Raw genomic sequence first — 12,187 nt, forward strand, 5'->3', positions numbered from 1 at the left:
TTGACACAATGGATGTATGTATGGATTGAGAGAGGAATTGTACGAGCCCCCAATAAAATGATTTTTAAAAAGCTTTTTATACGTTGTGAATTTTTATAGTATAATCCTTTGTATAGTTTGAAGGCTTACTTAAAACCCTCCATATTAAAAATAAATTAATTAATTAAAAAAAAACCAACCCTCCATATCTCTTGAACCATTATAATCTGTTTTGGTGTTTGTTTTTTTAAACTTGAAATACCTATCCTAAATCTAAATTAATATGTATTGTATATATATATACACACATATAAAATCTTACTGATGCAGTTCTGATTCTTTCCAGATATAAACCTTTAGCTGAAGGGAGAATCCTAGAGGAACCATAAAATTCTAAAACATAAAAGGCAAGAGGGAAAAGAGCTGGCAACTCCAAAGACAAAAACTTCACCATTTGATTCAACAGCCGGCTGGCTCCCTTTCTTGGGCTGCAGGCAGGCAGCCATCTAGTCAGGCTTCACCACAAGAAATCCCGGGGGGGTGGGGGGGAGTAGGGGGGGGGCGCTTGCAAATGAGTCAGGTACACAGGCTCTGCAACAGTCACATATGGTCAACGTCGTCGACAGGAAAACCTCATAAATTCCAGAGGGACTAAGTTTAAAAGCGCCCCACTGAAGTTTACCTTTGTATTACCCAAGCAAGGCAGGGTTTGCTAAGCTAATGAATCACATATGTAAGACTGAGGGGGTGGGGGAGACAGCCTCCTTCAGAAACCAGGTATTCAGGGAAACTTCAGCACAGTGGTTATAGATACAAACACGTTCCAGGTTGTTTATCAATGGCCTCCTTACAAAGCATGAGGCTGGGAGTCCACAAATGTGGATTTTTGGCTGAGATGCTATACTAACTTGCTGGGCCTTTGTTATCAACTTCATCTCACTAGTCAAATGATTGGAAGGGCATTTCCACTGTCTACCAGGGGAACAGTGGGCTCCAACGGGACCATGGGTATAAGAACAGATCAAAAACAGACCAGCACCAAAAATACAGTGGCACAAATGGCTGAGTGCTGACTACCAGCTGAAAGGCTGGTGGTTCGACCCACCCAAAGGCACCGCTTCCAAAAGATCACATCCTTGAACATCCTATGGGATAGTTCTACTGTCACACACGGGGTGGGCCACCATGACGCAGAAGCCACTCCAAGACCACTAACAACAACAAAAGCCAGATCCTTTACCAGAGTCGGCGATTCGAACACACTAAGCTTCTTCTCCAAGGAAGACATGCTGGCACACTACGCTTGTCAAGGTTTTTGCAGTTGTACATGTGAGCTCACCAGAAACCAGGATTAACTTGCTAACACACAACAATTACGGTCAACAGCATTAAAAGAATAAAGTATGGGTGGATGATACCTTCAGGACCAAGAGTGTGAGGGGCGATGCTGGGAGAGTGGAGGGTGAAGTGGGTTGGAAAGGGAGAACTGATTACAAGGATCCACATGTGACCTCTTCCCTGGGAGAGGGACAGCAGAGAAGGGGGGAAGGGAGACTCCGGATAGGGCAAGATATGACAAAATAACGATGTATAAATTACCAAGGGCACATGAGGGAGGGGAGAAAGGGGAGGGAGGGGAAAAAAATAAAAGAGGACCTGACGCGGGGGGCTTGAGTGGAAAGAAAATGCTTTGAGAATGAATGGGGCAGGGAATGTATGGATGTGCTTTATACAATTGATGTATGTATATGTATGGATTGGGATAAGAGTTGTATGAGTCCCTAATAAAATGTAAAAAAAGAAAAGAGAAAAAAATGATTAGGGCAAAGACTGTACAGATGTGCTTTATACAATTGATGTATGTATATGTATGAACTGTGATAAGAATTGTATGAGCCCCAATAAATTGTTTAAAGAAAAAAAGAATTGTACAAGCCCCTAATAAAATGAGTAAAAATAAAATTCTTAAAGTTATTGATAACCTCAAAACAAAAAAAAAAAGAATAAAGTATATGCAGCACGGCTGCTAATTAGCCGTTCAAATAGCCGTTCAAATTATTGAAACCCAGTGGAAAAATCTGAATTTTCATTTTTTTTTAAATCACAATATCAATCACTGATATAACAAGTGTTTATTTCTGTTAAGCATGAAAAATCACTTCTTGATGCATTTAAAGTATAAAAAATCAAATGTGGCATGTAAAGTATGACCTCTTACTGAAATCCTAATTACAATATATTTATACCATCTTTTGAAAAATGCTCAGTCTAATTGGCAAGGCTAGGCCAGTGTAAATTTCCTAGGAAGATTCTGAATTCCTCTGGCCAAGATCCATTCTTTGGACCTGCCGAAAATGAAAAGACTGCCAAGGCTTAACCCCACTCCCCCAAAATCTCTATTGCCTACAATCTAGGCATAGCAGGAGGCAGTGTCTAATACACGTAAAAAAACATTGAAATATAAAGAATATAAGATATACCTTTAAATACCCATTTCATAAGCAAATGTGGTGAAGGGGCATGGATGTAGTGAAGACCCCAAACCCATCTGTTAGACAATTGGGACAGTCTCTCTCAGAAGAGCCACATGGAAGGAATGATAAGTCCAGGGGATAGTATAGCACTGCTATTTCCTCCCCTTTACTATGATTTATTTTACCTCATTAATGTTAGATTTGCATATGCTCATTTGTATATTTAAGATCATTCGGTATAGAAAAGCCAAGATGGATAACGCTTCAGAAACAGTAACAATGGTTTCTGAGAACACGAAAAGAAAAGGGGTGGGAAGAGGGGAATAAGGAATAGCATTAATGACCGTATACTTCCACTCAATGGGATCGAACAACAAAATTGTATGTGAACGGATATATTGGATTGTATAAGATATGGCAAAAAAAAAACATTATAGGGGGAAAAAAGGGTTCATGGGGGGTAGGGTGGGAGAGAGAGGGAATAAAGGAAGGCTGATATTAAGGAGTTCAAAAAGAAAGAAAATATTTTCAAACTGTGGTAGCAATCGTATAGTACTGCTTGATGTGACTGAACTATGGAATTTATGAGTATCTGTAAGAGCTCCCAATAAAATGATTTTTTAAAAAGGAAAAATTAATATTAAAATCCATTTCAAACTATACAAATAAAATTTGGATCCATTTCAGAAACCGAAGACTAAGAATGCACATATTGTACATTAAACCACATTTCCTCACTAGGTTTGATTGTGATTAAAGACTGCTTTATGCCAGACCAAATACAGGGATACACATGGTAGATAACTCAAAAGGAGGTGGGGAAAGGAAAAAAAATAATGAAGAAATGGGTAGCAGGGGCACAGGGCACTAACCCACCCACAGGGAGGATATTTTTTTATATCTCCACAGGGAAAAAGGGACTAGACTTCAACCCAGTGCTCCAAGATGTGAATGCAACATGCCGGCATGGAGTAGGGAACCAGAGGTCTGAGGGGCCAGTCCCAATCCCAACTACTACGTGGACACCTGCCACCACCAACCCAAAGAATTTATTTCAAAGGATGGCACTGAATCTGCAGCTCCGGTAGAGGGAGGTATCTGATCCAAGCACACAGGAGCAGATGAAGGGGGAGGAGGAGAGAGTGGAGCACAGCCTGGTGCACCAGGCCTTGAGGACGATGTTCCTGATTAGAACAGTCAATCCAGAGAGGACCACATGGCCGGCCCCACTATGAAACAAGATGTCCCTCACTGACCCATAGCCCTACAGGGGACAACACCAAAAAGTGTGGGAATTGCACCCGATCTGATCCCGCCACACTGAGGCAAAACACTAAGTGGGTACAGCAAGGGAACGGAGAGGCGAGGTCCCCAGGAAATGCTGAATGTGGACTTTGGGGCCAGGGCATGGTGCCCCGACAGACTGGACTGGAAAACACTCCTAAGGGCCAAAAAAACAGTCCTTGAACTAACACAAGCTTTTCTTTCTTGTTGTGTTTTGGTTTTTCTCATTAGTTTATTGTTGTTTTGTTGTATATTGTTGCTTGGTTTTGCTCTGTCTTGGTTTTGTGCATGTTATTATCTCCGCAGGTCTGTCTAAATAAGATAGGCTGGATGAACAATCTGGAGGAGAAAACAATGGTAGTGGTAAAGGTAGTAAAAGTGGTGGTAAAGGTGGTAAAGGTAATGGTGTTAACAAACCCAGGGACAAGGGAACAAGTGATACAAATCGAAATCGGTGGTGAGGAGAGTGTAGGAGGCCTGGTAGGGCGTGATCAAGGGTAATGTAACCAAGAGGAATTACTGAAACCCAAATGAAAGCTGAGCATGATAGCGGGACAAGAGAAAAGAGCTAGGAGGCAACGGACATTTATAGAGGTCTAAATAAAGGCATGTCCATATGCAAATATATTTATATACGAGGATGGGAAATAGATCTATGTGCATATATTTATCGGTTTAGTATTAAGGTACAAGATGGACATTGACCCTCCACTCAAGCACTCCCTCAGTGCAGGAATACTTTGTTCTATTAAACTGGCATTCCATGATGCTCACCTTCCCGACACAACCGCCGAAGACAAAGAGGGTGAATAATCAAATGTGGTGAAGAAAGCTGATGGTGCCCGGCTATCAAAAGATATTGTGTCTGGGATCTTAAAGGCTTGAAGGTAAACAAGCAGCCATCTAGCTCAGAAGTAACAAAACCCACATGGAAGAAGCACACCAGCCTGTATGATCATGAGTTGTCAAAGGGAGCAGGTATCAAGCATCATCACAACAAAAAAATTGTATCACAGTGAATGAGGGGGGAAGTACAGAGTGGAGACCCAGAGCCCATTTGTAGGCCACTGGACATCCCCTTACAAAAGGGTCTTGGGGAGGAGATGAGCCAGGCAGGGTGTGATATAGCAACGACAAACATACAACTTTCCTCTAGTTCCTAAACCCCCACTATCATGATCCCAATTCTACCTTACAAATCTCGCTAGACCAGAGGATGTACACCGGTACAGATAGGAACTGGAAATGCAATGGATCCAGGACAGATGATCCCTTCAGGACCAGTGGTGTGAATGGTGATACTGGGAGGGTGGAGGAAGGGTGGGTTGGAAAGGGGGAACCAATTACAAGGATCTGCATGTGACCTCCTCCCTGAGGGACGGACAGAAAAGTGGGTGAAGGGAGATATCGGACAGGGCAAGATATGACAAAATAATAAATTATCAAGGGTTCATGAGGGTGGGAGGAGTAGGGAGGGGGAAGAAAAAATGAGGAGCTGATGCCAGGGGCTTAGGTGGAGAGCGAATGTTTTGAGAATGATGGGACAATGAATACTAATGCGCTTTACACAACTGATGTATATGTGGATTGTGATAAGAATTGTATGAGCCCCTAATAAAATTATTTTTAAAAATACTGCTTTACATAAAATATATTCCAATTGAAAACAAACATCATCATTTTTTTCAATGGGTTTTTAATTGTGAATGAGGTGTCTTGGGGGGATAATATTTCAGATCAATTCTATATTTAATAGTTCAAACCACTCACCAATACCCTTCACTGTTGGCATCACCAACACCCACCACTGCCCCCATATTCTATGCCACCTCCTCTCAGATTTCTCTTCTTCTCCTGGATCTCCCATTTCACCCAACCCAATACCTATCACTCTTGCTTCATCTTCCCTCCTTCCCTTGGGAAATTCCAAAGCCTGTTCCCTCTGGTATACAAGTCTTTATCTTGGTTTTTATCCTTATAGATAGTTGTGGCCTCATCCAATATTGGTCCTTTTAATGTGGACTAACTTTACTCAGCAAAATGTTCTCTAGGTCCTAAAAAAATTTCCTTTAAAGTATTTTCTAATTAAAAAAAAATTGGGGGGGGGGTCAGGAGCCACACGATGACTACTAAGATATCCTGTGCCAAGTAGCATGCCCTGTCGGTATCTGAAGGATGAAGAGTCTAATGTTTATTGAGATACCATGCTAAGCTATTTTCTACATAGCTGTGCTAAATGTTTTCTATATATATTAGCCTATTATGGTCTTAATGAGCCCATTAGGTAGTACTAGCTTTAACCTGTTTTTAAAAGGAGGCATTGAGAGGTTGCCTAACTTGTCTGGACACAATGGAGGCCAGAGCTGTGCCTCTAAAACCTGGGCTGGCTCATCACTCCATGCTCCATCACTCCATGCTATGGCCTCTGCTGTTTCCCTGTAGCTTCAAATAACAATGTTCTGGACTACTGTGTCATTTGCATGATCTCTGGCAGAAAAGCCTATCAGAACAAAGGAAGTCAACCCAAACATAATAAAGAGCCTGCTAAGAACCTTGCCCTGGGAGAAAAAGCCTCTGAAGACCAAAGGCCCTGTCAGTTGATAGGTCAGTCCGCGCTTTCTGTCAGAAAAACTGTCCCAGGAGCAGAGGGAGACAAGCCTCCTCTCTGTCCTTGGCCACTGTTCCATGGCCAGAGGGGAGACAGACACCTCAGAGAAGTAGGGTTAAGGGTTACTGTCAGCAGCAACACCCTTAGAAGTAGCCAAAGTTTAAAGGAAAAGCAACAGAAGAAAACACACAAAACTTGTACATACTTAGACTAAATGCAAACAAAGAATCCAAATACTGTATTTACTTAGTTAAAGGAGAAGATTTTTATTAGTTTATTATTTTTTAAATATTTAATATTTTAGATAAAGTATTTTAAAAATAAGCAAAGACATACATATTAAAAAGTCAACAAAAAGTAGGGAAACTATGCTGGTATAATAAAATCTATGCTATCTAGATGGATCAACTGCTTTCTTATTAAAAGCTATCATTTTTTTTTCATTTTATTAGGAGCTCATACAACTCATCACAATCCATATGTAAATCAATTGTGTAAAGCACATTTGTACATTCATTGCCCTCATCATTCTCAAAACATTTGCTCTCCATCTAAGCCCCTGAAATCAGCTTTTTTTCCCCTCCCTCCCCGCTGCCCCCTCAACTCATGAACCCTTGATAATTTATAAATTATTTTGTCATACATATTATTTTGTCTGACATCTCCCTTCACCCACTTTTCTGTTGTCCGTCCCCCAGGGAGGAGGTTATTGGTTCTAATTGATTCCCCCTTTCCAATCCACCCTCCCGGTATGGCCACTCACACCATTGGTCCTGAAGGGATCATCCGCCCTGGATTCCCTGTGTTTCTAGTTCCTATCTGTACCAGTGTACATCCTCTGGTCTAGCAAGACTTCCAAGGTAGAAGTGATATCATGATAGTGGGTGGGGAGGAAGCATTTAGGAACTAGAGGAAAGTTGCATGTTTCATCACTGCTACACCGCACCCTGACTGGCTCATCTCCTCCCTGAGACCCTTCTGTAACGGGAGTCCAATGGCCAACAAATGGGCTTTGGGTCTCCACACTCCCACCCCCACCCCCCTCATTCACAATGATATGATTTTTTGTTCTTTGCTGCCTGATACCTGCTCCCTTCAACACCTCATGACCACACAGGCTGGTGTGCTTCTTCCATGTGGGCTTGCTTGCTTCTGAGCTAGATGGCTACTTGTTTACCTTCAAGCCTTTAAGACCCCAGATGATCTTTTGATAGCCAAGCACCATCAGCTTTCTTTGCCACATTTGCTTATGCACTTGCTTTGTCTTCAGCAATCATATACAGGGAGGTGAGCACACAATATTATTTTTTGTTCTTTGATGCCTGATAACTGATCCCTTAAGCACCTCGTGATTACATAGGCTGGTGTGCTTCTTCCATGTGGGTTTTGTTACTTCTGAGCTAGATGGCTGCTTGTTTACCTTCAAGCCTTTAAGACCCCAGACACAGTATCTTTTGATAGCCGGGCACCATCAGCTTTCTTCACCACATTTGATTATTCACCCACTTTGTCTTCAGCGGTTGTGTCGGGAAGGTGAGCATCATAGAATGCCAGTTTAATAGAACAAAGTATTCCTGCACTGAGGGAGTGCTTGAGTGGAGGGTCAATGTCCATCTTGTACCTTAATACTAAACAGATAAATATATGCACATAGATCTATTTCCCCATCCTCGTATATAAATATATGGACATGCCTTTATTTAGACCTCTATAAATGCCCTTTGTCTCCCAGTTCTTTCCTCTATTTCCCTTGAGTTTCTTAGAAGATTTTTACATAGCCCTGGCTCCTAGAAAACTCCTTCCACCCCTCCCACTCTTCCTGGAAAAGCTTAGCCAACAAAGGAGAGGAAGACCACTCACCCATGAGAGAAGTGCAGCCGCCCGGGTGGCATGGAGCGTCATCTTGGTGATGCCAGACAGTCACCCCAATGCACCTGGAATCCAAGAGAGGCAGACGCGCAATTAATAATATCAGATAACCATGATAGAAGAGAGGAAACAGTTCCATGTACCAGCTCTTAACACTTAAACAAATCACTCTTTCCTTATCACCAAGGCACCAGGCAACTATATCATTTAAAATATCAGAGCTGACAGTAATGCCCACAAACTCTACTCAATTTTTCTTTCCATTCCATAGAAAAGACAACGTTCAAAGCGGACTTCAACCTTGCTCTGTTGAGATGTGGTGCCCATAAATACAGAACAAACATAATTTTTCAGACAGATGTAGATATAAGTGCCAATTCCAAGTGACCATGGTTGTATGACCCCAGACAAGTATAATCTGTTTCTTCTTCCATAAAATGAGATCTGCAAACATCTCTCCGGTGACTGTGAAGTTTAATGACAAAGCAAACAGCACAGTGCCCGATACAATATATGGCCACAGATCTTAAGTAGACGTTCTACAGGTACTCAAATTCCACCAAACTAGACAGGCAAATGCTCTTGAAGAAGAGAACTTTGGATTTTTATTCCCCCAACGCACCCCACTCCCACAGAAATGCCAAAGATGCAGAGTTTATAAACAGGAGATTGGTTTAAACATCTAACCACAGCCTCTATATGAGTCCAAGCTCAATTTCAGAGGAGATCCCGTGAGGTACGTAATGAAAGACTAGGTACTTTCTAGTATTCTTACCTCCAATTCCTTTTCCCATTGGGAATATGCCATCTGCCTGCCAACCTACCCAGGAAACCACAAAACTAGTAACTTAATATTCCCAGCACCTTCTAGCAGCCCCCATACTTGCCACAAATCCACATGGGAATACTTAGTCTCATCCCAACCTGCAGACTTAAGAGTTCAGTCTGTCATTAGTGTAAGCAAGATGAACAAGAGTAGGGTAGCTATATCATCTATAACTACCCCTTGCATGTTAGCATCTCTAGGGTATGGGCTTTCTGGAACTGAAATTTGCTAAACACCTACTCTATGCAAGGTTTTAGGAATAAGAAAGATATAGTTCTTACCCACAGGATGCTCACTACCTAGCTGGAAAGGAAGATACAACATCTGAGCTTACACTTCCCCATCATCTCTTGGTAGCTCCTAGCTAGGTGTACTCTCATTATCATCAACCAATTAGAATGGTATTTCCTGAGTCCCTACACATTTTCATCTGGTGCTGGAAACTACATGAGTCATACAAGAAAACCAACCACATGATCCCTGCCTCTGAGGGACAGCTAGGTAAAGGAGTTGAATTAAACGAACAATGCACTCAAGGACAGACTGAATGCCAAATATAATGAAGTGCTAATTATATTAAATACCTTCTGACCCTGCAGAACACAGCAAGATTCCATCAGTCACACCAACCCCACAATTTTGGACATGAGCCAGTTCACCTGGGCTTTGGCACGATGGTGTGAAGCAGCTAAGGGACCAGCTGGGCACAAAAGCAGAGGGGGTTTATGTTTATGTGCTCCTTGGTCTCGGATGATATGATTTTTACCCTTGGGACCAGGCAAAGATGAAGGCAAAGGCTACTCCGACTCCTGAACTGCAAGAAGGCACTTCTGGCAGCTGCTTTTAGGCTGGAGGGTGAGGAGGTGGGTGCTCAGTTCGGTGTGAGGGGGCAACAGCCAAATGCCCAACTCAACGGGGGCTTCTTTTTAAAATTAAAAAAGTCTGTGAGCTATTTAGTAAGATGGGAAACAAGTCCCAGATCACTTCCCCCTCATCTGGAGGGAGCTGCCTGTATACCTGACTCTTGATGAGGCTCAAATGCCAAGCAGACATTTCATTTACAACCTGCCCCTTCTGAGAAGGTCGGCAGCTGTGCTGCTAAAAATGACCTGAGGTCTAACCAACCTTTCCCTTGTCTGGGGGACAAAACATACCATCTCTTTCCCAAGAGAGCCTAATGAAAACTAGTTCAACCCCTGCTCAAATAAGAGCCAGGGGGCAGGCCAGAATGTTTTGAAACAGAGGTATCCATCAACTCAGGACTCGAACCAAAGGTCTCTGTCAACTCAAAACCCATAGGAAACACTTACTCTGAGACAGGACACACGGTGAAAGGCTTTTCGAGGAGCCTGGCCAGCCACTCATCTCTAGGTAATGAATGGTTGAAGCCAGGCCACAGCTAGTCCTCGGCACTGAAACTATAGCTTTAAGCAGGCCTTGGCTTGGAACCCGAAAGCTCTCAGCAAGAGCACCATCCTCCCACCCTCCCCTGAAATCTGAGGCAGGCCCCACCCAGAAGACTGCATGATGGTGATGGAAAAACAGCTCCCCGTGATTGTAAGCCTGAAACCACTGCGGAGATCCATCCCCACTCAACCATGAGATGAAGATGCCGAACCTGGCCCACAATCAACACCCAAAACACTGGAATGCAATGTGGGAGGGTAGGCCCTCCAGACACTTTCAGGATTGCCCTCAGAATCCCTACCAGAAGCTTCAAGGGCCCAGTAAGGTACCCTCCATTTCCCACCAGGCTAAAGATGGACCCAAGACTCGGAACAAACTGCCTTATAAAGAAAGGCCATCATCCTCTTTATCATTCCAAAACTAACATAATGTAAAACCAATCCCTGCCCCCCACCCCAACATCAGGCCCAATTCCCACTCTTACAGTAACCCACAGAAGATGGGGCAGGGAAAACCAATCGGGAGACACTCGGCTACTTGGCCTGAGCCCTCTCCAGGTCATAAAGAGTTAAAACCTAGATGAGCAGCTCTACTCAGCCTGAAGCTAATGCAAACCACCTGCTCAGATAGCGGGACCAGCACTCCAGGGTCAGGTTGCTAAGCTCTGGGGTCTGGTCTGAAAAAACTTCACTTTGGGACTAGACCAAATGAGAGGCCGAAGGACCGGGGGTCTGAGTTGTAACAGTGCCACTCTGCTCACCCCCTCCCACCCTGGTGCCAGCGCCTTTTGAGCCACCTCTTTCACCACTTGCTGCTAGCCTAAACACCAGCCCGACCTCAAGATAACTACAAGTGACCTTTGGTCCCAGAGAGCTCCCAAATTGCACTGCCCTCTCAGCTCATGGGTCCTTGACTCCCCTGAACTCTCATTCCCGCAGTGCCAACTCCTACTGGCAATCTTCAGGGCCCAATGCCCACATATGCTCCCATCTCAAGGGGTCCTCCCCCAAGAGCTCCACTCTACAGCTCATAAAGATATGACCGCGCCATTTCTCATGGCTACTTGTGCCCATACTCAATGGCAGGATTTGCCACCACTGAGCCCAAGAGCCTACCTACTCCATGCCTTAGGAATCCCCCAATCTGCATCCTCTTCTACAAGAGCTATTCCTCTATCCAAAAGACATCCTGGTCCTTGGCTCCTCCTCCTGTACCTCTGCCAGGTGGCCCCTGGCAGCAGCCAGCACCCAGGCCTCACCTGGCAGGTTACTCCTGAGAGGCCCAGCTAAAGGCCACAGGCTAGAGGCACAGCAGCGAACTAGGAAGTCTCTAGCTGGTGCCTCCCCAGCTCATAAAAGGTCAAAGGCCGGACCAGCAGTTCCTAGAGAAGCTGAAGAAAGCAAGCCACAAACCTTTTCAACTCTTGAGTCCAGAGACTGTTTGGTCCAAGTCTACAGAGTTCCTCTGGACACCTGAGGTCAGGAGCAAATGAGTCAGCTAGCTGGGTGTACTCCCAGGTCCCCCTCCAAGAACTCATTGTGGGCTCAGGCCTGTCCCTCCTCTTCACTCAGACCACCCCCTCTTTCAGTCCAGTCCCAAAGAGGGAAAGGCTGCAGGGGAGGGCCGATGCCCCTGGTTTCTTCAAAAGTGGCTGACCGCGCTCTCCTCTGACTCCATCCCTCCCCGGGGTTCTGAGCGGAAGAACGTGGGCAAAAGGTAGCAATCCTGAAGGAGGGCCCC

General features: G+C 44.1%; 1 protein-coding gene across 8 annotated transcripts in view; it reads right to left on the reverse strand.

Moving 5' to 3' along the window:
- The window catches only part of NUMA1 (nuclear mitotic apparatus protein 1), a 73,315-nt gene that overhangs the window by 26,673 nt on the left and 34,455 nt on the right, over nt 1-12,187 (reverse strand). For 7 of the 8 annotated variants that reach the window (XM_075546201.1, XM_075546197.1, XM_075546200.1 and 4 more), the window contains exon 2: nt 8,206-8,279. In XM_075546201.1, the coding sequence (XP_075402316.1) occupies nt 8,206-8,247 (42 nt within the window). In that variant the 5' untranslated portion in view covers nt 8,248-8,279. Of the gene's footprint in view, nt 1-8,205; nt 8,280-11,859; nt 11,920-12,187 lie in introns of all 8 variants that reach the window. The other variant, XM_075546198.1, reaches the window with a different exon arrangement.

Source organism: Tenrec ecaudatus, chromosome 4 (assembly GCF_050624435.1).
Source record: "Tenrec ecaudatus isolate mTenEca1 chromosome 4, mTenEca1.hap1, whole genome shotgun sequence".
Lineage (NCBI taxonomy): Eukaryota > Metazoa > Chordata > Mammalia > Afrosoricida > Tenrecidae > Tenrec > Tenrec ecaudatus.